The 26,043-nt window shown below is 55.2% G+C and overlaps 1 protein-coding gene across 2 annotated transcripts in view; it reads left to right on the plus strand.

The window, feature by feature from the left end:
• Positions 1–660: 660 nt before the first annotated feature.
• MTA1 (metastasis associated 1) overlaps positions 661–26,043 on the plus strand; it is a 63,641-nt gene continuing 38,258 nt past the window's right edge. Inside the window, exons 1-3 of one of the 2 annotated variants that reach the window (XM_070045028.1) lie at positions 661–779; positions 17,715–17,813; positions 18,436–18,533. In XM_070045028.1, the coding sequence (XP_069901129.1) occupies positions 18,524–18,533 (10 nt within the window). In that variant the 5' untranslated portion in view covers positions 661–779; positions 17,715–17,813; positions 18,436–18,523. Of the gene's footprint in view, positions 780–17,106; positions 17,436–17,714; positions 17,814–18,435; positions 18,534–26,043 lie in introns of those variants that run through there. The other variant, XM_030883143.3, reaches the window with a different exon arrangement.

Below are 26,043 nucleotides of genomic sequence, written 5' to 3' on the forward strand. Positions count from 1 at the left end.
ATCCGTCCAGGCGCGAGCTCCGCCCGCCCGTCGCGGGCCGGCGCTCCGAGGCCCCCACGCGGGGCGGGGACCCAAGGGGGCCTGGGGTCAGGGCGCGGACGGCCGGGGGCGTCTGCGAGGCGAGTCCCTCCGAGCGGCGCGGGGCCGGGACTCCTCGAGAGCCCGAGATGAAGCCCCGGGCCATGGACACCGGAGTGGAACCAGGTCCGCGTGGCGAGCGGAACCCCGGTCGGCCCCTGACAACCGACACCAGGACGCAGGCACGGAAACGGGCCGGAAGCGGAAACGGCAGGGCGGAGCCTGTCGAAGCGGAAGTTCGTGGGGCTCGACTCCGCCCCCTCGGGCCTTGCAGAACCGCTGTGGGCCCCACCCTTTGACCCTCCCACCACAATGGGCCCGCCCCCGCCCCCGTCCCCGTAGTGTGCCCCGCCCCTCCCCGCCCCCACCCAGTGTACCCCCACCCGGTCCCCGTGGTGTGCCCCTCCCCACCCCCTTCCCCACCCCTGCACCCCTTGTGTACCCCACCTCTCCCCCACCTCCGTACCCGTAGTGTATCCCGCCCCTCCCCCGCTGGCCGCCACCTCCCCTGGTTCCCTCCCTTTGACGCTCGCCGTGTGTCCCCATGACCCTTGCCCTGCCACCCCTCAGCGAACTCCTCATCCCCAGACCCCATGGAGTGGAGAGGGGCCGGCTGCCGTCTGCTGCGGCGTCTTCACGCGTGGTCGTGCGGGCGGGGGGCGCAGAGCCTGGACCTTGGGGTGTGGCCCGGGGGCGTTGAGGTGAGGGGTCGGGCGTCACAGGGGTCGGGAGGGGGGAGACGGGGAGAGCTGGGGGGGCCCTTCTTTCTCGTCTGGTCGTTCCGCGCCTTCAGTGCGCCCCGCAGGCAGGGTCCTGAGGAGACGTACCTGGGCCGTCTGGGGGCACATGCAAGGAGCTGGGGCCGCGGTGGGAGAGGGGGCGTCCCTGGGGGAGCCTGCAGGAGGCCGGGCAGGGCGGCGGCCCAGCTGCTCCGGCCTGGCTTGACCATGTGGAGAAGAATGGCTGTAGGAGCTGGGGACCCAGGACACCCAAGGGGGTCGACCCTGCTGGGTGTCCCTGGCTGAGGCCCACCCAGCACTGTCTGGGCAGTGGCTGGAAGATGAGCCCCGCAGATCCTGACGCGGCCTCCCTCTGCCCGAGGGGCCCAGGTAGCCGTGGGCACCTACCCCCAGAGCCCCAGAGGTGCAGGCGAGCCCCCCAAGGGGCTGGAGAGGGACAGCGGGAAGCGTTTGTTTAAGGCCTTCCTGGGGAAGATGCCAGAGTCGCAGCCACAGCCGTCCCAAGAGAACGGGCAGCCCTCGGCTCCACCAAGCCCAGCGGTGGCCTGGGGCCAGCCCGGGGCCCCGAGCAGCAGTCAGCAGGTGCTGCAGACTCAGGACTGGGTAAGCTGAAGCGGGCTGTGGCCTCTGGGCCCCCGGGCTCCTCTCTGGAAACCTCGGAGACTGGCCGGGGAGGTGTGGGTGGAGAGGGGCCTCTCGAGCTGGGGTAGGGCCGAACAGCGTCTGGTAAGAAGCAGGTGCTGGGCTGGCGGCCATGCAGAGCGTCAGCGTTCTCTTCCCAGAGCCCTGGGTGGGCACCAAGGTGGGCGTGGCCCCTCCTGTCCCCCACAGCTGTGGGCTCTGCCCCTCTGCCGGCCAACCCAACCCCGGGCACCACCGAGCGGAGGGATCCCAGTCATGGGGAGCTCTGCCCCCAGAGCAGGGACGGTGTCTTGCTGACCAGGTAGGCGGGCAGTTGGCAGGAGGACCTGTCAACCAGAGTCTGGCCAAAATGTTTCTGGAGGCTTTGCTTTGAGACAGCCCCAGTCTGGAGGGGTGGGCAGTGGGTGGGCAGCTGCTCGGTCCCCGTGCAGCGGTGAGGGGACAGGACACAGCTGCTCTGGCCCCGGGGGCGCTTCACAAGCAACAGAAGCCACGCCCCCAGGAGTTCTGTATTGTTCCCTGGGCGTCAGGATCCGGGCTGTGGCAGGCCAGGCTCAGTGGAGCCCGTGGAGCTGTGTGCTTCGACCCGTCTGCGTGGGTGTTCTCGAGGTCAAAGGTTTACGTGAAAAGGTGGTGGAAAAGGAAAGTGGGCTCCAGGTGCCCTACCAGCTGTGCCCTTGCCGGAAACCAGCCGCCCCTCAGCTTCCATGAGGCCGACATCTCAGGATGGGCCAGCTAGGACATAGAACACACGAGCGTGTACCTGTCGGGGGCAAGGACTCCTCGGGAGGGGCCGGGGCATGGGGCCATCCCACCACGCACCTGCCCATGGAGGGGCCGGGTGGCTCCTGGGCAGGGGCGACCTGCCAAGTTTGCAGTTCCGGGAGGTGGGGGCCCCTGTGGGTAAGGGGGGTGTGGGGATGAGGCTGGGAGGCAGGACGTGGCACAGAGGAGAGGGGCTTCTGGGGCGGTGGGGAAGGGGAGCAGACCCCTCTCTGCAGACTCCCAGCTTTCTGACTTGGGGGCACAGAGTCCCTGCAGTGTCCCCCACACCCTGGCCGCTCCTCCGGTGTCATCCTGCTTCTTCCCTCCACTGCTGCCAGCCCTTGGGCGATGTCAGCCACTTGCCGTGGCCTTGACGGGCGCACCAGGCTGCTGTCTCTCTGTCCTGCAGGGTGTCCATCCTCTTGGTCCCCTCCTGGTGCACCCTCGGCACGGAAGGCTCTTCCCAGGGATCTCCCCACACCTGGGCCTTGTCAGGCATCGTCTTTCAGGGACAAGCCCGGCTGGCACAGGTTGGCCCTACCAGTCCCTTGGTCCCTGCCCTTTCCAGCCCAAGTCCCACGAGAGCCGCCCTCATCTGCAGTGGTCACTGCAGGGCCCCAGCGCCCCACATGGTGGGGACACGTGCTCACAGAAGGGCAGCGACCTCAGGCTGAGGCCTAGGTCTGAGAAGACCTACCCTGACAAGGGTTTGCAGACGTCCAGCCTCACACAGAAAGCTGGGCAAACCTGTGCCTTTCTGCTTCTGAGGAGTCCCACCGAAACGACTGCAGAGGGCTCTGAGGAAGGCAAGAACCCACAGGACAGAATTGGGTTGGAGGGCCGACCAACAGGAGGTGGCAACCACATTCCAGTGGGCGGCCACAGAGTGGGCAGAGCTGGAGAGTCAGCTCCCAGCTGCATGGTTGAGGCCGCAGAAACAGGAATGCCCCAGCTGCCAGGCCCCAGTCTGCCCACATTGATACCAGCCATCAGTCCCTGCTTTATTGCCCCAGTCTGCCCACACTGATAGCAACTATCAGTCCCTGCTTTATTTTTCTTTTCTTTTTTTTAAATTTATTTATTTTTGGCTGTGTTGGGTTTTCGTTGCTGCGTGCAGGCTTTCTCTAGTTGCGGCGAGCGGGGGCTGCTCTTCGTTGTGGTGCGTGGGCTTCTCATTGGGGTGACTTGTTGCGGAGCACAGACTCTAGGCACGTGGGCTCAGTAGCTGTGGCTCACGGGCTCTAGAGCACAGGCTCAGTAGTTGTGGCGCAGGGGCTTAGTTGCATGTGGGATCTTCCCAGACCAGGGCTCGGACCTGTGTCCCCTGCATTGGCAGGAGGATTCTGAACCACTGCGCCACCAGGGAAGCCCCAGCCCCTGCTTTAAACGCGAATTAACAGCCAAGGGCACCAGACATTCGGGGAAGATCTCTGTCATGAAGGAGAGCAAAACACCTGGAAAGAAAGGAGTCAGAAGGAGCACAGTGCCAGGCAGAGCAGAGCAGAGCTGGAGATGTGTCACCATCCGCGAGGTGACCTGCGCCATCTTGGAAACATTGGCCCACGCAGCCGAGCAAGAGGGGCGGAGAACGTGAGCAACTGCGGAGGAGGTGATGCCGGCATCACGGGAGACACGTGACTGCGCCCCGCCAGCACAGGAGAGTGGACTGGAATCCACCCACAGCAGGGGGTTTGGGAAGAGGGTGCAGACAACTGCTCGGAAATCAGTAGTCTTTATAGATGTAAACAGACTCTAGAAGATAAATGAGTGAAAAAGGCACATTTGACAACAGGAATAAACTTAACAGGAAATAGTGCAAACCTGTTTGAGAGAAACTTTAAAACACTCCAGGGCATTACCAAGGGACTTGGCGGTGGGAAGACTCCATGTTCTTGGAGAGGAAGACTCCCCAGCACAGAGGGTTCTCCCCAGGCGCTTCACAGCTCAGTGTCATCAACGATCAAAATTGCTAAAAGCTCATCTTCCCTTGTCAATTCGGCAAACTGGTCAAACAGAAAACGAAGCAAGGATAGGTTCAGCTCTCACGTGAACTCACATCACAAAGCTTCGATTATCAAGGCGACAGTGTCCTGTCATGAGATGCATGAACCACAGTGTGGAGCCAGAAAGGTAGAAACCGACCCACACGCCTGCAGACACTCAGTGTGGGCGGAAGGTGGCGCCTCAGATCCGGGGCTGCTGGGGAGGGGAGGTGGTGTTTTTGATTGACGCTGGGACACTGTGCAGCTGCCTAGAAGAAAGGAAGTTGTAGCCATACCTCTCACAGAGTACCAGGATGAGCTCCAAATGTGTCAGCATTTTAAATGTAGAAGAATAAAACCATAAAAGTACGAGGAGAAACCCTGGGCAGATCCCTTTATAACCGTGGAGTAGGGGCAGCCTTTCTAACCAAGCCTCAAAGTCCAGAAGCCATAAAAGCAAAGAGATACATTTAACCACATGAGAGAAACAAACAAAAAAACCCCTCCATCAAGGCAAAATATACACCATGAGCAAAGTCAGAATAACTGACAAGGGCCCTTCCGCCACATGAAGGCACAGCAAGAAGAGGCTATCTATGAACAAGGAAGCAGACCCTTACCAGATAGCGAATATTCTGGAGCCTTGATGTTGGAATCCCCACCTCCAGGACTGTATAAGCTAGCTTGTTTGTGAATTACAACCTCACAATGGAAAATGAAGCAGCCTGGTTAATGCCCAACTCCAGATACCAACTCCTCCATCACCACACTTCTGCGAGTCCTCTGCAGCCAGCCTACCCACCAGCCATATCTCCTTGGCGAAGATTTGTTGAAGTTAACATGAATGGCTCAGAACTACATTTATCAACAAGGATAAACCTCACATAATGCTGAATGAAGATAGCAAGTTGCCCAAGCGTGTGTTCAATGTGATACCGTATGTAAAGTTCAAAAATATGGAAAACATAGGGTGTATAGTTAAGGGGTGCCTGCATCTAATAAGTGTATGAAAACATGCAGAGGAGTAAGCGACACCAAGTTTAAGACAACGGTTCCTTCTTTAGACGAGGAGAGAGGAGTGATAACCTGGGAAGGGGGATAGAAGGAACAATATTGGATCCTTGGAACTCCAAGTGTGTTCTGGCAGACCAGCATCATCATCACCATTTGGTGACTTGTTAGAAATGTAGAGCCTCAGCCATCACTCCAGACCCACTGGATCAGAACCTGCATCTTGACAAGATCCCCAGGTGGCTCACATGTACAGTAAAATTTGACAAGCACTGGTTTTGCTGGAACTATAGTATTACTGTTAACTGTCTCAAGTGTGAAACTGATGAGTATGGCTGGTGTCAAAATGCCTTAATTCTTAGGAGATGCATGTTGAAGTATTCAGGGGCAAAGTGACATTGCTGTCTGCAACTTACATTCGAAACGTTCAGAAAATAAAAGTAGTTGAGATGAAATAAAGGTGGCAAGATGCTAACAACTGGTAAATTGAGATGAGGGGTGTACAAATGTTTATTGCACTATTTTCATCTTTTATGTAGATTATACATTTTCACTATTTCAAATGTAGTATATGTTTAATGGAATTTCTTTGAATTTAAAAATCTACTTGGGGGAAAATTGACATCTTGACAATATCGAATTTCCTCATCTATGAACATGGTATGTCACTCCACATGTTCAGGTTTTCTTCTGTGTTCTTCAGCAATATTGAACAGTTTTCTTCATATAGATTTTATTCATTTATTTTAAATTTACACTTACTCCTAGATATTTGACCGCTTTATTGTCACAACTGTGAATGGATTTTTCTGTTATATTTCTATCTGTTGCCAGTATATAGAAAGCTACTTATTTCAGAATATTTATTTTCTAATTTGTTATTATACTACACTCTTATTTTTCTAATAATTTACCAGCTCATTTTCTTTTTTTAAAAAAAAAAACAAGTTAACCTTTTTTTTAATATTTATTTTATTTATTTTTGGCTGTGTTGGGTCTCTTAGCTGTGGCATGCGGGATCTTCCGTTGTGGTGCACAGGCTCTTTGTTGAGGCACACAGGCTTCTCTCTAGTTGTGGCGTGCAGGCTCCAAGGCACGTGGGCTCTGTGGTTGTGGTGTGCGGGTTGCAGAGCACGTGGGCACTGTGATTTGAGGCACGCAGGCTCTCTAGTCGTGGCGCGGGCTTAGTTGCCCCACAACATGTGGGATCTTAGTTCCCTGACCAGGGATTGAATCCGTGTCTCTTGCATTGTAAGGTGGATTCTTTACCACTGGACCATCAGGGAAGTCCTCTCCCAGTTCATTTTCTTGAAATTTTTAGGAAGACAATGATAACATCTGAAAATAGTGAAAAGTTTGTCTCTTCTAATATTTTGAGAATTGTTCTTAGTTGGCCTATTAAATTGATTTCCTGCGTGATTTGAATAGCAGTGATGGTGAGTCTCGTTGTCTTCCTGACGTTAATGGAATGGCTGCTAGTGTCTCACTGTTAATCTAATCTAATGTTGCTTTTAGTTTCTCTTATATTCTTTTTGTTGTAATACGCTAATAACTTTTATTGAATTAGAAATGCTTGTTAAATTATATTAAGTCCCTTTTTGACATCTTCGGAAATGACTTCATTGTTTTTTCTCTTATAATTTATGAATATAATAAACTTTTTGTAATAAACTATATTTGCATTTCGGAAATAAAAAATAATAATAATTGACAAGGTTGCCAAGACTGTTCAACGGCAGAAGGCGGTTTTTTTGTTTTGGGGGGTTTTTTTTTCGCCCACGCCACGTGGCTTGTGGGACCTTAGTTCCCTGACCAGGGATCGAACCCAGGCCCTTGGCAGCGAGAGCACAGGGTCCTACCCACTAGACCGCCAGGGAATTCCCTGTCTTTTCAACAAATGGTGCTGGGAATACTGGATATCTACAAGCAAAAGAATGAAGTTTGACTCTTACCTAATGCCACGTGAAAAAATTAACTCAGAATGGATCAAAGACATAGACATAAGAACTAAACCTATAAAACTCCTAAAAGAAAACAGGGGGAAACATCCTGACGCTGGATTTGGCAATGATGTCTTGGATATGACACCAATGGCACAGGCGACAAAAGTAAAAATAGATGAATTGGGCTTCATCAAAATTAAAAACTTTTGATCATCAAAGGACACTGCCAACAGAGGGAAAAGTCAGCACGCGGCATGGGAGAAAGCATAATCGACTCCTGAACAGCTTGAGGGTTAGGGGCGCCGACCCCCTGCCCAGCAGTCAAAAATCTGAGTAAAACTTTATAGTTGGCCCTCTGTATTTGAAGTTCCACATCCTAACCCTAACCACTGCCAGTCCGCGGCCTGCTAGGAACTGGGCCGCACAGCAGGAAGTGAGCAGTGGGTGAGCGAGCGAAGCTTCATCCGCCCCATCACTGGCACTACTACCTGAACCATCCCCCTCCCCACCCCGAGGGCAAAATTGTCTTCCACGAAGCCGGTCCCTGGTGCCAAAAAGGTTGGGGACCGCTGCTCTAGTGCACATTTATTGAAAAAGACCCATGTGTGAGCAGACCCATGCGGTTCAAAGCCATGTTGTTCAAGAGTCAACTGCATTTGCAAATCCATGTCTGCTAAGGGATTAATATCCTTAATATATAGAGAACTCAAAACCAAGAACTCGATTCAAAACTGGCCAAAGGACTTGAATAGACGCTTCTCCAAAGATCCACGAAGGGTCAGCAGGTGCGCGAAAAGATGCTCAACTACATTAGTTCTAGGGCAGTGCAAGTCAAGACCGCAGTGAGATAGCCCTTCACGCCTATTAGGATGTGGCTGTAATGATAATTTAAAAAAAAGAACAAGTGCTGGTGAGGGTGTGGAGAAGTCGGACCTCTAGCGCGCTGCCGGGTGGGATGTAAATGGCACAGTCACCACGGGAAACAGTATGGAGGCTCCTCAAAAAATTAAGCATAGAATCATCATATGATCCAGCAATTCCAGTTCTGAGTAAATATCTCAAAGAATCCAAGGCAGAGACACAAACAGGTACTTGTAGACCCATGTTCACAGTAGCGCTATTCACAATAGCCAAAAGGTAGGAGCAAACCAAGTGTTCATTGCCGGCTGAGTGTGGTGAAAACATACAATGGGAGGATAACTCAGCCCTAAAAGGGAAAGGCCTTTTGACACATGACACAACATGGATGGACCTTGAGGACATGACCTGAGTGAAATAAGCCAGACACTACATGGTCCACTCATGAGGTCCCTAGAGGGGTCAGATTTAGAGACAAAGTAGAAGTGGGTGCCAGGGCTGGAGGAGGGGTGGGAGTGAGTTTAATGCGGACGGAGCCTCAGTTTGGGGAAATGGAAAGTTCTGGAGATGATGTTGGTGATGGGCGCACAACAGTGGGAATGTCTTTATGCGAGTGAGCTGTACACTTAAAAATGGTCGAAATGGTAAATGTTATGTGATGTGCATTTTATCCCAGTAAAGAAACTATGTAAAAAGGGAAAAAAAAAAGAAGAAACAAGAGATCCCCTGATGGGACAGGGCGAAGCAAAACAAATTCCAGGTCCCGGAAGTGGAGCTTCCTGTAGTGAGTAGGGTCTGGCCTGGCCCCGGAGGAAGGGCTGGTGAGCACGGCTGGTCCTGGGTTAACCGAGGACACAGCCCTGAGAGGCTTAGATGAATCGCAGGTGAGCGCGGAAGTAGGGCTAGAGGCCCGGAGGGGCACTTCAGAACAAGTTCCAGAAGGACGGGGAGAGGCTGAGCAAGGCCACGCTGGGCCTGGTGCTCCAACTGCTGGCCCTGCAGGGCTCGGGCCAGTCTGGGCTGGACACCCTAGACAGCCGGGAACAGCAGGTTGCACTGGAAACAGCGTGCACGCCAGTCACCTTCCTGAGGAAGCCCCAGGCCCATCCCTGTCCCAACACCCACACCGGACAGAGCGCCAGTGTGAGGCCCAGAGGGGCACCTTACACACACATGCACACACACACACCACAGACATCACGCACCACACACACACACCACACGCGCGCCTGCAAGAGAGGCAGATGGTCCCCAGAATGTACAGTCCCTTCACAGAAAGGGAGTCCCCACTGGCTAGGAAGAAAACTAAAAGGTATTTGATGTCAGGGAAATAAATGAGGTCCAACTGACAAAAACATGAGAGGCCAGAGTTCTGGCCAAGATGCGGGGCGCAGAGCCAGCACCCCTGCTGGTGGGAGCTCTGGGGCGGCCCCAGGCAGCGCCTGGAGAAGGCGAGACGCCAGCTGCCCCGCAGGAGCCCACGTGTCCAGCCTGCTGTCCCCACAGTGGGGGTGGTGAGGTAATGGGGCTGTTGGTTCAGGTGAGGGCAGCACAGCAGTGACAGCTGATGGACTAGCCCCTGCAAGTCCACGGGGAAATGTCTCAAAAGCAGGTTAAGGGAGAAGCACGCGGAAGAGCACTCCGCACCCCGTGGCCCCGGTTACCTGCGTCAGAGACCAGCCTGGTGCCTCGCGTGGTTTGTGGCCACATCTGCTGGTGGCAGGACCGGAAAGCGGGGAGCAAACCCGGGCTCCCAGCTCCCCTCCCGCACTGGGGGTGGAGAGAGGAGCCTTGCACGAGGCCATATCAATATGTTTTATTTCTTGGGGGAAAGATCAGAAGCAAGCATGGCATTGTTCATTTTGGGTGGATTCCTGGGTTTTTCATGTATCTTCCTTTGCGTTTTTCTCACGTGGTTACCATTAGTTTTAAACTAAACTGTGCTTAAGGCCGGGCTAAGGTGGGACAGCCCTTCCACGGAGGGGGCCTCGTGTGCAGGCCCGGGGGCTGGCTGCAGGGACTCCTCCGTGGTGGGCACAGCCCACCCCTCACCTGGGGTGACCCAGGAGTGCCCCAAACACAGCTGAGGCCAGTGGGACCCGAGCCCCCAGGGCCAGCGCCCACAGGCGGCGGGAGGCCTTCACTGTGGGGTCTCGCCACGTGACGAGCAAAGCAAGGACCCTGAACTGGGACGATTGGAATCCGTGTTACACATTGATTTTCAAAAACCTGAAGAGACTGATAACAAAGGAAACTCTAAAGTGGGCCTGGATCTGCCCTAAGGAAGGATTTGTGGGTAGGCATCCCCAAGCAACTAAGAAACGAGTCCTCCCCGTCGACGAGGTTCACGCTGCCCAGGGCATCCCCCTGACACCAGTGCTGCGTGGGGAGGAGGGAAAGAGAAACGGAACGGAGGGGTGCGCCATCTAACTGAAGCACAGGTCGAAAAGTCCTGAACGTGCAGGAGGTTAATCGAACCAAGCAGCAAACTGCACGAGCACGAAGGGTCACCCCGTCCAGGACAGCAGGGCCTCTGCTCCTCACAGCTCTGTCCCCAGCGCCAGGAGGGTGCACGGCACGTTGCAGGTGCTCGATGAACATACATTGAGGGGACGTCCCTGGTGGCGCAGTGGTTAAGAATCCGCCTGCCGACGCAGGGGACACGGGCTCGAGCCCTGGTCCGGGAAGATCCCACACGCCGTGGAGCAACTAAGCCCGCGAGCCACAACTACTGAGTCCTCGTGCCACAACTACTGAAGCCCGCGCACCTAGAGCCCGTGCTCCGCATCAAGAGAAGCCACCGCAATGAGAAGCCCGCGCACCGCAACGAAGACCCGAGGCAGCCAAAAATAAATAAATAAGAAAATTAAAAAAATAAAAACCAAAACCTGTTGATTCTTAACAAGGTGGGAAGACATGGACACCTCTGTAACGTGGCGAAGGGGAGCATTAAGAGCGCACAGTGGATGTGTTTCCTGAAGCGTCAAGCGGCGGGCAGGGCATCGCCATGACGATGAGACAGCGTGTGGAGCCTGCTGAGAGTCAGGAGAATGAAATGAGCCATGCATACCTGGAGCAGTCACCGTGTGTGGCCAGCATACTGTCTACCTAGAAAATCCACGCAGGACAATTAAAAGACCACTAATGGAAGAGGAAGGTTGGATATATGATCACCACTCAAAACTTAATAGTTTCCAATGCACTAAAAATAACCAGGAAATGTAGTAGCAAAAAGGATCCGTTCACTTTAGCAACAGAAACTACGATGTCCTAGAAATAACTGTGTCTCGTTTGATGCCTATGTGAAGAACACTATAAAATGTGACAAATGGCAGAGAATTCCTAAGGGGAAAGTTGTATCATATTATTGGGTGGGAAGATTTAGTGTTTTAAACCTGCCAGATTTTCCCAAAATAAATAAGTCACGGCAATCCTAATTAGAAAAAAAAATGTTTTTCATGAATCTTGAAAATGTTATCTTAAAGGTACACAGCGTTTCTGGCAGCGCATCAGTTCTCTGTTAGTGCGCAACAGAGGTCTCCAGATTTCAGCAGCTCAGAACAATAATAAATATTTTTGTCCCAGTTTCTATAGGTCAGGAGTTTGGGAGCCGCTTAGCTGTGTGGCTCAGGCTCGGGGTCTCTCGTGAGGTTATTCCAAGATGCCAGGCAGAGCTGCAGTCATCCGGAAGCTTGAAGAAGGCTGGAGATCGTGGTCCCCTCGAGTGGCTGGCGAGTCAGTGTTCTAGACCCCCGGCGCTGGTTAAGAAGCCGGTGGAGATGGTTGTCAACCTCAGGCTCAGGTGGGCTTGGCGGGTTTTGATTACACCACAAGACTAGGAAGAGAACTGCCTCTGAACAAGTGGAGGGGAAGTGGGCTAGAAACAGCACCTGATCGAGCCAGAAGAGGAAGACAGAGAAAGACCCGAAAATAGGCAAGACCAACAAAGCAGGAGACGCGGCAGAAGGGGAATTAGCACTGTCGGTTAACTCGGGTTAAAGGCAGCTGTTGTCAGAGTGGGTTGCAAACCACACAGCCCCTCGACACGCACGTGGAAGGGTGCGGAGAGAAGGGTGGAATATTCCCACAAGTGGGAGGAGGCATACTGTCAACAGCCTGGCATTAGTTCAGCGGTGCTCAGCTGCCAGACGCTGCCAGCGTCCCGTGGGCTCTGGGGTCAGGGCCGGTGGACGCCCCTCCACACACAGCAAGGCGGCCTGGTGGGCGCTCTCCAGGGAATGGAGCAGCAGGCGGGGTACCCCTGCAGTGAGGGCGAAAGAAGACAGTGTATTACTGCAGAGTGACAACAGAATTTGAAAAACTAGAGAGTTTTTAATTTTTTACTTGCCAAAGAAGCCATGCAAGAGTTTTTTGTTTGTTTAAATATTTATTTATTTAGGCTGCGCCGGGTCTTAGTTGTGGCACTCGGGATCTTCGTTGCGGCACGCGGGATCATTAGTTGCGGCATGTGGGATCTAGTTCCCTGACCAGGGATTGAACCCAGGCCCCCTGCACTGGGAGCGTGGAGTCTTACCCAGTGGACCGCCAGGGAAGTCCCCAGGCAAGAGTTTTAAAAAAGAAGAGCAGGGCCTCCCTTGCCTGCTCTGAGCAGTGCATGTTGTGTGGCACTGGGGCAGAAGTTGGCAAGGAGACTTATGACCTGCACAAACAGTCCAGAAATGGACCCTGCTTTAAATCTGGGAATTTAATTTCCGAGGTTCTGCAGAGCAGTGGGAAACGGACTTCAATGAATGGTATTGGGGTGATTGGCTATCCATTTAGAAGATCGTTAAGTAGATCCCCCCACTCATCACACACGCGCGCGCACACATACACACGTGCGCACACACATACACACGTGCGCACACACGCGCGCGCACACACACACACACACACACACACACGCTAACCATTAAAACCAAACCACAGAAGCACAGGGAGAATGTAGCAGTGTTTAGAATCCGAGTGGGAAATGCCCATTTTAGGCCAAATCCATAAAGGAAAATCCTGACAACTCGACTGCCGTTTTTAAAGGCTAGTACAATCAAAGACACAAGAGTGTTACAGGACACTCTGGAAGAAAACACTTCTAATATTTAGAACATACAAATGTTTACCAACCGGAATCTGTGAAGAGATGCTTAATAGCAAAGAGAAAACAGTTTTTAAAACTGAGCAGAAAAGTGTGTTAAGTCTATGGACTTACAGTTCATAAAGGAGAAACGCAATGGGTGCTAAATGTGAAAAGATTGGCAAAAATGACAAAGATAGACCCGGGCTGTTTGGCGGGGCTAACGGCGGACTCAGAGGGCTCGCGCCAGGGAGTGCTTCCCGGGGCTTCCACTCCAGTGTCCTCGTCCTCACGGTGAGACACAGCGCACCCCGCCTCCGCAGGAGACCCTCCAACACTAGCAGATGGCGAAAATGAGGTCCAAAGAATGGAGTGATTTGCAGAGGAATTGAGTCAATGCTGTATGTGGAAGTCAACAAAAACTGATCAGCGTAGTGCGATATTTGAAGACGCAGTGATATTCGGAAATTTCTGGCAAGGTTTCCGAAGCACTTCTTTTTCCATCCAAGATAAAGCCTCTTAGCCAGGCCAAAACATTAAACTTTGCTTTATGCAAAATCATTTGCTGGAGAGAAGGCAACACAGGGAAATTGATTACATTTTGTGTAAAATAATTACCTTAATGTAGCATCTCCCGTATGCAGTGTTCACTTGGAAACAGAAATGGCTGTCAGAATGGCTCTGCCTCAGTTTGTTAGCGTCAACTTGACCCAACTTAGTATTTGCCACATGCAGAAACCAGTGTCCAACAAAGGCTCTGGCATCTGTCTGGGGCACTGGGCTTGCATCTCAGCCCACCTCTGCTTTGCTTCACTGAACAGATCTAGGTGGCTGGGTCATGACTGAGTTCTGCTTTAGATCAATGACATTTCTGGACCCAGAGAAAGCGTGAATTAATTAAAGTTTCTAAGCAGCTAGTATGGGCTAGGTGTTCTGCTAGGTGACTGGGTTAAAATATACCTCTGTTCCCAGGAAGTCCTCAGCCTGGTTAGGGAGGCAGGCACAGTTACAATTAAGGCAGTGAGTGCTACAGTACACGCATACGAAGGGGATGGGGGTAGTGGGGCTATCTGGTAGAGCCTAGCAGCAGAGTGGAGAGCAAAGACGTGCTTCCAGAGTCTTAAAGGATGAGTAGAAGTTAGCCTGATGAGGGCCCAAGAGGGGGACGACATGGCAAGTGGGCAAAGAACTCCAGGGAGAGGCCAGTGAATGGTTTTGAACAAGGAAGTGATTGGCGCTCCAGGAAGATTGTTTCTGTTTTCGATATCTGTAACTCTGTTTCTGTCTTGTAAATAAGTTCATTTATATGGTTAGCAAAGGGGAAACGTGTTGGGGGGAGGGATAAGTCAGGAGCTTGGGGTGAACATACACACACTACTATATACAAGGTAGATAACAATCAAGGACCTGCTGTAGAGCACAGGGAACTCTACTCAATATCCTGTGATAACCTATATGAAAAAGAATGAATATATGTATAACTGACTCACTTTGCTGTGCACCTGAAACTAACAAAACATTGTAAATCAAGTATGCTCTAATAAAACTAAAATTAAAAAAGGAAAAAACATGACAAAGACAGATCTGTGTGGAGTTGGGGAGGACACAAGGGAAGCAGTAGCTGTTTTACTGGTTTTGCAAAGAACCAGTTTGTGATCATTGCCCACTGTTTTTCCACTTTAATTTATTCACCAGCCTTTCCCGATTCTGTCTTTAAACTCTCCGTGAACTGCTTTTGTTGCTGTTTTCCTAGCTTCCTGAGCTGTTTGCTTTGTCCCTCCAGTTCCAGGGCTGTTTTCTAATCTTCCAGCGTTTGAAGCCATCGCATGTCTTCAGAGGGCAGCTTTGGCCACCCTCCTGGCTGGGGGGAGTCCTCCCTGGCCCCTCCCGGGGACTGGGTTTCCCTTCCACTCCCCCATCTGCGCCCACAGGAGCACCTTGTTCTGGTTTCCAGTCGGGCCCACGGGGGAGTCTGTTCTGCCCGTGGCCTGGAGCCCAGCCAGTGTGCACGATGGTTCCTCTTGCTGGTGAGAATGTGGGTCCCCTGTGCGTGCTCTCTGTTAGGTCGCTCTACTTAATTGCTTCAATCTGTTTGTAAAATTTTGTGTCCGTTTTATTACCACTTGCGGGCACATAATTGAGAACAGCAGCCCTGCCTGGCCCTGCGGGTCATGGCCCAGCTGCCCGCATCTGCCGGCGGCCCCCACAGGGACTGCGGGCCGCACCTGCCCTGAAGACACCTTCCCCTCCCCGGACCCGGACCCGGAGTCGGCTCATCCTTTTACCTCAATCTGCTGCGAATGTCTGCTCCCCCGTGACCCCCTGGAAGCCTGCCGACAGCTGAACGTGGGGAAGTTTCCCTCAAAGTGACGAGGTTACCCTTCTCCCACCGCTTCTCTTTTTCCCTGGAGGTAATAATCGCGCCCTCCTGCCCCTTCTTCTTCGTTTTCTGTGCACTGATTATCGATCCTTTCCCAAACTTTCCAGAGAAACTGTGACACTCGGCTCACAAACGACCCGACCCCTCAGGTCTGGGGGTTCCACCGCCCCTGCCTCTGTGCCACCCTGTACCTGCCTCATCCAGGGACGCTCCCTGCCGCTCCTGGTTGGGACCCCAGTTCCTGGGCCCTGGGCGTCCCTCCTGCCAGCTCCCCCCTTGTCTGCTGGAGCCCCCCATCTCGCAGCTCCTCAGAAGGCAGCTCCTCTGAAGACACTCAATTTCCTGAGACTTTAAAGTTTGAACATATCTTTATTCTACCTGCATACTTGAGTGATACGTTGGTTGGGTGAAAATTCTCGGTGGCAAATAATTTTCTTTCAGGATTTTAGGCCGTTGTTGCATTGCTTCCACCTTGCAGTGGGGCTGCTTGGTGCCCTGGACCCTGCGGAGTTCTCCTCCTTTGCACGTGCCCTGCTTTTTAGTCTCTGGAAGTCAGGCTGTTTCTCCTCCTGCCCTGGTTCTGAAATATCACCACACTGTCCTCTGGTGCCAGTCTGTCCCCTTTCTCGGTCCTGTGTGAGCCCCTTCAATCTGGAGCCTTGCTCCCTCCGTGGCGTGTGTGCGCGTGTGTGTGTTCATCTTCTCTGCTCTGTCTCTTTCTGGAAACTCTGTTAGTTGGATGTGGGCCCGTGCGATTGACTCTCTTTCTGGAAACTCTGTTAGTTGGACGTGGGCCCGTGTGACTGACTCTCTTTCTGGAAACTCTGTTAGTTGGATGTGGGCCCGTGTGATTGACTCTCTTTCTGGAAACTGTTAGTTGGATGTGGGCCCGTGCGATTGACTCTCTTTCTGGAAACTCTGTTAGTTGGATGTGGGCCCGTGCGATTGACTCTCTTTCTGGAAACTCTGTTAGTTGGATGTGGGCCCGTGTGACTGACTCTCTTTCTGGAAACTCTGTTAGTTGGATGTGGGCCCGTGTGATTGACTCTCTTTCTGGAAACTGTTAGTTGGATGTGGGCCCGTGCGATTGACTCTCTTTCTGGAAACTCTGTTAGTTGGACGTGGGCCCATGCGATTGACTCTCTTTCTGGAAACTCTGTTAGTTGGATGTGGGCCCTGTGTGATTGACTCTCTTTCTGGAAACTCTGTTAGTTGGATGTGGGCCCTGTGTGATTGACTCTCTTTCTGGAAACTCTGTTAGTTGGATGTGGGCCCGTGCGATTGACTCTCTTTCTGGAAACTCTGTTAGTTGGATGTGGGCCCGTGTGATTGACTCTCTTTCTGGAAACTCTGTTAGTTGGATGTGGGCCCGTGCGATTGACTCTCTTTCTGGAAACTCTGTTAGTTGGATGTGGGCCCGTGCGATTGACTCTCTTTCTGGAAACTCTGTTAGTTGGATGTGGGCCCGTGTGATTGACTCTTTTTCTGGAAACTCTGTTAGTTGGATGTTGGGCCCGTGTGACTGACTCTCTTTCTGGAAACTCTGTTAGTTGGATGTGGGCCCGTGCGATTGACTCTCTTTCTGGAAACTCTGTTAGTTGGATGTTGGGCCCGTGTGACTGACTCTCTTTCTGGAAACTCTGTTAGTTGGATGTGGGCCCGTGCGATTGACTCTCCCATTTTCTCATACTTTGTTACCTTGCCTTTTTGGGCTTTGCTGCCCGTCCTTCTATTATCAGCATTTGCTGTAATGATGCCCCGTGACAAACAACTCCAAAATTTCCATGATTCACAACAGCAAACTTTTGTTTTTCTGTTCGCAGGTTGTGTGTCTTCCATGCCGCTTACCCTCAGAGGTCTTCCCAGGGAAGCCTGTGCTCGGGCGGACACAGAATGTCAGGAGGCCCACTCAGACTACACTGGGAATGCTGTCAGCACCCTGTGGACCCGCCCAGCAGCCGTGAGGCAGGAAAATATAGTCTAGTGGGAACCAGCGTGACGCCACACGTTAAAGGGGAGGCGTAGGATTCAATTACAGGAAGGGAGTGACCAACTAGGGTCAACAGCCCACCCCAGCACCTGCTATAGAAGTTTAAATTCTGACGTCGCATTTTTAACTCGAAAGAGCTCATCCCCGTTCTCTGAACAGCCCTTCTTCACGTCATCCTCTTGTTTCATAGGTACATTGGATCCCCCCGTTCTCTGAACAGCCCTTCTTCACGTCATCCTCTTCTTGTTTCATAGGTACATTGGATCCAGGAGAACAACAGTTACAGGGGGAGGTGGCCGGCTTCCTTCTGCTCCCTGTAACAGCCCCCTGTCCTCTGAGTTCCTTCTGCCCAGGTTGGTGGTTTGGCCTCTGTGTTTCACACTGGAGACGTTCTCAGGTTGGGGGCGGGGCCGCTCTTGGTCTACACTGAAGAGTGGGGCGTGCAGGGCTGGCTGAAGGCTCCGTGTGCCAGGGGCCGCCTCACCAGCGGTCATGCTCTTTGTGGGGTGATCGGGCAGGTTTGGGCTGCTCCGCATTGGGCACCCCCCTCTCTTGGTGTCTGTAGGCCTCTTCTCTGGGACTGGCCTTTCTCCCCAGAAAGGACCCCTCCCCTCTCCTGCGCAGAAGGGGAGCTTAGCCAGGCTGCCACCGTTCTTCGTGCAGAGTGGGAGGAGGGGCTGGGGGCTTCACTTTCTTTGTTTTAAACAAGAGAAATGTATTGTCTCGCAGTCTGGAGGCAAGAAGTTCAAAATCAAAGTGTCAGCAGGGCTGGTTCCCTCTGAGGGCTGCGAGGGAAGGGTCTTTTCCAGGCCTCCCTCCTTGACTTGCAGACAGCCGTCTTCTCACATCATCCTCCTTCTGTGCATGTTTCTGGGTCCAAGTATCCACTTTTTTTGGGGGGGCATCCTAACCATTTTGAAGTGTACGGTTCAGTAGTGTTAAGTATATTTGCATTGTTGTGAAACTCATCTCCAGAACTTTTCCATCTTGCAAACCTGAAGCAGCACCTCGCCCTCGCCCAGCCCTGGCAGCCAGCATTCCATGTTCTGACTCTACGGATCTGATGACCCTAGGTAACTCGTACGAGTGGGCTAAAACAGCGGTCCCCAACCTTTTTGGTGCAGGTACCGGTTTCATGGAAGACAATTTCTCCACCGACGGGGGGGGGGGGGGGGGGGGGGGGCGGGGGGGGCGTGGTTCAGGCAGTAATGAGAGCGATGGGGAGGGGCTCGCTCGCCTCCTGCTGTGCAGCCTGTGGCAGGGGTGGGGGAGCTGGGGCTCCCTGGACTAAACAATATTTGTGTTTTCTGTGACTGGCTCGTTTCACTACACATATCGCAGCCTGTGCCAGAATGTCCTTCCTTTTTAAGGCTGGATAATATTCCATTGTGTGGATGGACCACATTAGGCTCATTCATTCATCCGTTGATGGACGTTTGGGTTGCAGCCACTTTTTGGCTACGGTGAATAACGCTGCTATGAGCATGAGTACAGAAATAGCTCTCTGAGACTTGCTTTCGATTCCTTTGGATGTATACCCAGAAGTGGGATTGTTGGATCATATGGTAGCTCTGTTTTTAATTTTTTGAGGAATGGAGGCTGAGTTTGTCTTAATCCTCTCTTTATTTTTAGCATGGCACCCTTCCCTGCCCCCGTGGCACTCCAGAGGGTGACCTCCTGGCTTCCCCCAGGGAGGCAATGGGATGGCTCCCTGGCTGGGCAGAGCAGGAGAGGCTCTGAGGGTCTTTCACGGACAGCCCGCCTGGGAAGTTCTCCCTGGGGGGAGGGTTCCTGCAGGGGTGCAGCGCACTTCTGGTCTTTCCCAGTTAGTAACCGCTTTCCAGCCTCTGCCGACAGCCCTCTAACACCCGTGCCTCACTGCCTGTTCCTGTGTCCCTGTGGACACCTGAGCGATGTTTTCCACCCTACGCCTCTTTATGGTCATTTTAGAGGGGTCTGGGGAGGAGGCTGACCTTTGGGTCCGCCTTTCTTGAGGCGGCCGCAGTCTGGCTGCCTGTTCTGGGGCCTCCCCAGAGTGTGGGCTAGCTCTGCCCGGCCAGGACCGGGCAGCAGCCGGAGGGCCACGACCTCCGCGGTAATGGCCCCCAGCATCCAGGGGGCCGACCCGTGCATGGGAAGGCAGGGCAGGTGCCGGCCGGGGTGCCCAGGGGCCGAGCCGCCGGGCACGGCCACGGAAGGCCCCAGGACCAGAGGCTGAGGACCTGCCCGCCCGCCGGCACTGGGGAGGCTGAGCACACAGCACTTTGGAAGCGTCCCCCTCCGCGAGGCGGGTGCGGGACCCCCAGGTGCGGCCGGCGCGGACCCCTGCCCTGTCCCCGCAGGTGTGCGAGACGCAGGGGAGCAGGCCCCCAGCCGCCGCTGGAACGTCAGCATAGACGAGCGCTGGAGGCTGGCCGTGCTGGGTGGCGGCGAGAGGCCGGGCCTCGCCGGGGCGACCCTCTCCTACAGGGTGCGCAGGGCGGGGTGCGCCGAGCGTTCTGTCCTGCCCCGCCCCGCCCTGCTCGCCCTGCCCCCTGACCCCGCCGTCCACGCAGGACCTCGCGCAGATCGTGGCCCAGCTGGTGTCCCAGGACGAGGACAAGGGCGTGCTCTTACCCCATCCACCGAGGTCCGCCGAGTCCAGCAGCGCCTTCCAAGCCTTCCTGGTCCGGAGCGCGCCTTTCTGGCACAACGTGACTCTGGAGGCCCAGGCCTCGAGGTCGCCGCCCTCCTAATAGACGACTCAGCCCCGCGTGTCTGTCTTCGGTGCCTTTCCTGTGGGTCCTGGGGAGGCGGCCTGCCAGGTCTGGGGCGCACGGCTCCTGCGCCCTCCCCAGTGCCCACCAGACAGTCATGACCAGCCCAGGGATGAGAAAACAGGCCTGGGAGGACGTCTGGCTGCCCTCTCCTCAGAACACTCACCCCTGAGGCCTTGGAGACCACCTCCGGTTGGGGTGACTTGCCCCAGCCCAATCTCCAAGAGGCCACCTGGCGGGGCCTGAGGGACAGAGCAGAGTGGCCCTCCAAGATGGCCCTCTGGGCTGCCAGGAGAGGCTGCCCACTCCCCCCAGGGGCCGTCATCCTGGAGACAGGCCACTGTGGGTGGCCTGGGAGGGGTGTGAGGCCTTGGCAGTCCCCCCTTCGGGGCCTGGTTCATGGACAGCCCCTTAGCTGGCCTGGGTGGAAGGGGTCTGGGCTGGGGAGCCTAGCCCCTTGGGGAGCTGGGTGCCTGCCTGAAGGGGGCAGTGAGGTGGGACCAGCGATCTTCCGGGAGCGAGGAGGTTCTGGTCATGAACTGCTTGGTACTGGTGCCCGCCCAGGCCAGGAGCACTGCCTCTCCAGGAGGCCCCCAGGGGCACGTGTAACTCGGGGGTGATGCCGTGATGGGGAGAAGCCCAGAGCCTGCGGGAGCCAAGGAGGTTCCCAACACAGAGGGAGGCTTCCTGGAGGAGGTGATGCCACCCGTCTCCGCACAGGGAGCTTGTAGCGGAACAGGGCCTGAGAAGGCAGGGTGGGGCAGCTGCGAGGAGCTGGCCCTGGCCTGCCATGGTGTCTGCCTGTGCCCCGAGGCTGAGGGGTGGGTGGGTGGGTTCTGGGCTGGGGGTAACATGGGGCTGCATTTTGGAGAGACCAAGCTGGAGGGGAAGAGGAAGTGGGAGGAGGGGAAGAAGGGAGGTGATGATAGGCTTCCAGCCGGTGGGGGGCGGGGTGGAAGGAGGGCGGCAGGTGCGGCGCCATCCCCCGGACTTGGTGACTGACACTCAGGGGCTGACTGGAGGCAGCGTGTGTGGGTGGCCGTGAGGGAGGGGGGCTCTGGGCAGGATGAGGTCATCAACCCCCGCCCCCAGGCCCAGGGTGAGGGCGACGCCCGGGTTTCTGCCTCCCTCCCAGAGCCAGCTGCTGAGGTGCTGCGACCCCACCTGCCCATCCTGGCCTCAGCTCAGGCCCCTCCTCCAGGAAGCCTTCCAAGATCATGCAGCTAGGCCCCCACCCCGTTGTCTCTGGGGTCCCCTGAGTGTAATCTTGTTCCAGGCCTGTGCCTTTCTCAGGATCCCTAGACCCCTAGGGTTAGTGGTGGGCCGCAGGGATGCGGGGTGGAGGCTGGGGCTGGGGGAGGTGTCCTAAGACGTGGGGGAGAAGGGTGGATGTGAGGGTAGGCTGGGCCCTGGGGGACACCGCGACTCCCTCCCCCTCCTCCTCAGGGACACTGGTGAAGTGGGGATAGGTGTCAAAGGCCAGAACCTGCTCTGGGCCAGGCTCCGTGCTGGCCAGGAGGACCCCCTCCCATGCTGAAGTGCCAACAGTTGCGATAGAGGTGACAAGTGCTGTGGAGTTCTCTGCCCCAAGCGGCCTTAAAGGACTTCGTGGCCAGGGCCTCACTGGGCTCACCCTGCAGGTCTCTTGGTCTCACTTAGGGTGTCTCATGAGGCCGCAGTCGGATGGGGTGGGTCCAGGATGCTGGGCTGGCCGGCCCTCTGTCCTGCGAGTGGTCTCAGGGCCTCTCCTCTGCACCAGGTCTCCCCCTCTGGGACCACCACAGCAGCAGAAGCCGCGGGGCTCCCCTGGTGGAGCCCGTGGCCCGCTCCAGTAAGGCGTGGAGCCCCAGGACGGGTGGCAGTGCCGGAGATGGTTTCGTCGTCACCCTGGGCGTGTTGGCTTCCTATCGCTGCCCTAACAAGTTTCCGCAGACTTAGTGTCTTCACACAAATCCATGGACGTTAAGTTCTGTAGGAGTCTGAAACGGGTCTCGCTGGGCTGAGACGAGGGCGTGGGCAGGGCTGCCTTCCTGCGGGGGCTCCAGCCTTCTCCAGCTCCTCGGGACGCCCGCACACCTTGGCTCGGGGCCCCGTCCTCCATCTCCAAAGCCAGCAGCGCAGCACCTCGTCCTCCGCTTTTAAGGACCCTGTGATGATGGGCCGCCTGGACACCCCAGGATAGCATTTTAAGGCCACCTGGTTAGCAACCTCAACTCCCCCCTTGCCACGTAACCCAGCACGGCCACAGGTTTGGGGTGAAGATGTGACATGTCGGAGGGAGGGGCACTCTGGCATCGAGTGGCTGGAGGCTGGGGCCTGCGCAACATCCCAAGAGCAGAGGACGCCGCCCCCCCCACCCCCAGCTGAGAATGACCGGGTCCCAACGTCACCAGTGACCCAGCTGGGAGCCCCTGGAAGAGAGGAGGGTCTAAGGGGGCCTGGGAACCCGGATGAGAGGAGGGTGTCACCCAGCAGACAGGTCAGACAGCACCACTCTGGTTAGGACACTGCCCCCAGTCACTGCTGACAGTGGACATTGCAGTGTCCCTTTACTCTGCTTCCCAACCGGGAGGTCCCTTCCTGAAGTCTAGGAGGAGCAATGCACCTCCCCAGACTCACAGTGACACCCCCGGGCCGGGGGTCTGCTTAGGTTCTCCTGTGGCAGAGAGGACGGCCACCCTCCTGTGTGGTCTCCCTTGTACCCTAGCACCCGCCTGTTCTCGTGGATCAGGTGGGCTCAGAGCAGGAGCAGAGGCCACTCTGGACACCCCAGGCAGAAAAGGGAGCCCCCCAGCCCAGCCCACAGGGCACGCCCCGCCACCCCCCCCAAGGGCTGGCAGGGTGCCTGGGAGGTGTGTGTAGTTCGTGCCCTACTGAGGGCCACAGACAGTCACTGCCCAGTGTTGCCGGTTGAAAAAAATGAGTTCATTGGCTTTACAAGAACACTTGCTCACTATTCAGCAATCCAACAATAAAGTTTAAAAATCTCGCCCACAATTTCATCATCGAGAGGACCGCTGTCGACATTAGGTGGAGGTTGTTCAGATATTTCTACAGGCCTAGGCAGAGGCGAGAGGATATATGGAAATACAGAATAGGGACTTGCCTGGCTGTCCAGTGGTTAAGACTTCGCCTTCCAATGCAGGGGGTGCGTGTTCGATCCCTGGTCGGGGAGCTAAGATCCCACATGCCTTGTGGCCAAAAAACCAAAACATAAAACAGAAGCAATATTGTAACAAATTCAATAAAGACTTTAAAAATGGTCCACATCAAAAAAAGAATCTTAAAAAACATACAGAATAAGTGTAGAATTCTTTCAAATTTTTAAAAATTTAATTTTAAGGGAAAACATGATCGCTGAAATTAGATGAACGCTTCTTCACCCCAAGTTTACAAGATTTTGCTAAGATTATTTTTAGAAGTTACAACAAACATTGAGAGATGGGTGTCACTGGGGTTTGGGTGGTGTGCGTCCATCCGATGCCGGGCTTTGAACGGTGAAGGGTGCCGGCACCTCCCCTCTGGCCCCGGCCCACCTTGCAAAGTCACTCCCGTCCCCTGCGTTCCACGTGTCATATCCGCATCCCACTGGGGGCCGAGCTCACCGCCAGCACCTGCCCACTCAGTCTTTGTTTCAATTACATCTTTATTGGCTGTCTTAAAGGTCAGCTTTCACATTTTTAAAGAACTTTATTTCTCAGGTTCTTCTAGGTTTAAAAATGTTTCCCTGAGGCCTTTAAACACGCATGAGAACTTGGCTGGGGCAGGATTCTTCAGTTTAGCTTTCTTACCCTCGCAATTTGCTCTTCAGGCTTTGAATGTTGCTGGAGAGAGCAGGGCCAACTTGGGGTTTTGTTTTTGTATGTGACATGCTTTCTCTGAAAAACGCTTCTAAGAATCCCTGAAGTTCAGTAAGCAGGCGAGGTGGGTCTCCGTGTGACTTGCACCCCACCGTGGTCCTGGAGGCTCCCAGGTGACTCCAGGGGAACTTTCCTGTAGTGAGTCTCTGAGTGTTTTATCTAACCGTGCACGGCCTCTGGCACCGTGTGCCTTCCTCTGAGGCCTCTTGCCTCCACATCTGCTGCTGCTTCTCCCATCCCTCACCAGAGGTCAGCTCAGGTCACTCGGGACTCTCCAGGCCCTGCACAAGGACGCAGCCCTGTCGAGTGGCCTCTGGGCCACTTCACCCACTGTTGGACTCCCATGGGTCCCTCCTTCAGCAATGTCCCAGCCTCTCCAAACAGTGCCCTCACTATGATCACCCTGTCCCCTGACCCTCATCACTTTGTCTTCAAGGCCCGTAATGTCATGTTTATTACCTCTCCCCCGCTCCCCACTGGACCGCACAGCCGTCCCTGTTAGTCGCCCGACATCCTGCCCCTCGCTGTTTCTTGTTCTAGCGACGGCGTGATTTTGAGGAACTGTGTTTTCTCAGCTCCTAAACCTTGCTCTCGTTCTGCTGTCCCGCCATCTACTCTCTGACTTCTGATTACCGATCTCATGTTCTGTCAAGCTCCTAAGATTCCAGGGCTCCTGTGGAGTTGTCTTCTGCTTCTTCAGGTCTCTTCCGCTGTGCCTCACCCCCGCCCCCTGCTGTCCTTGAGGCCGTGGACTTGGCCACACCTTCACACACCCTCCCGGCTGTCTCCTGAATGTCTACTTCCTCTGCTACTAAATGGATGAATTCCTAAGTCTTTTTTGCAAGGTGTCTCTGGTCTGTTGGCCTGCCGCTGAGCTGGTGTAAGGGCTGGGCATTGCATGCAATCTCCCTTTTTTGTTAGTCTGGAGAGGGGAAAGCAGTGTGGAAGCCAACGGAGGAGCGGGGGCTCTGTGCTGTCTCCCGAGGGTTTATTAGACGTCACTGTGCTTTGGGAGCGGGGAGACCTGTTATTCCAGCGGCTTCCCTGAGACGCGGCCCGTGGCTTTGCTTCCGGTGGAGGTCAGCCCGGACTGCCGCTCACCCCCACGGCCCCGTCCAGGGAGGAGAACAGCCCCCGCCCTTTGTTGCTTCTCCCCGCAGCTGGCAGGCGGGCGGCCCTGCGGAAAGCTGAAAGCCCTGCCTGGGCACTTATCGGTGGTTCTTAACTAACTTTATGGTCGACTTGTTAGGTGTAGGTGGAAGGGGACTTCATGCTGCACCTTCGCTGTTCAGATGAGGAGATGCAAGCCACGAAGCTAGGACGGGGGCCTGGGGGAGGGAGACCATTCCACCCCCAGCGCCCCCGCTTGGGGAACCTGCCTAGATATCCTCAGTCCTAAGCTCCTCCCTTGCAGCCGCCGTCAATCACGGCGGAGGTGCTCGGCCGGGGGCCTCTCCTGAGCTCCACCCCTTCGCCACTCCCCTCCGTGTCTCGAAGGGATGTCCCTGAGTGGACAAGGCAGTCACCCTGGGGCCCCGACACCTCCCTCCGCTGGCCTCCTAGCAGCCAGGTTGGTCCTGGCTCCCACCGTGGCCGGGAACCCGCTACTCTCCACCCGGGACTCCCCCCTGCACCCACTGCTTTTCCTTGCGGGGTGCGCCCAGGCCACCGCGCTCCCCACCATCCTCGGACCTTAAGCTCACACTCGGTTGCAGGTTCTGCCGGGCCTGGGGAGGACAGGCAGGTGCCTCACCCACAGGGGCCCGTCCAGACTCGCTGTACTGGGCACGCACCGCCCCCTGCCCCACCAGCCGCGGGCTCTGGGCCGTGTCAGAGAGGCCTGCGGGACCCCCGCTCTCAGGCGGGGCCTTGCAGAGGGTCCTCTGGGCACGGCCACGCGCCTCCCTTGGCCTTCTCCTCGGGCCACAGTCCACGGAGGCAGTGCCCGCACGGAGGTGGGATGGGGG

Source organism: Globicephala melas, chromosome 2 (genome assembly GCF_963455315.2).
Source record: "Globicephala melas chromosome 2, mGloMel1.2, whole genome shotgun sequence".
Classification (NCBI taxonomy): domain Eukaryota; kingdom Metazoa; phylum Chordata; class Mammalia; order Artiodactyla; family Delphinidae; genus Globicephala; species Globicephala melas.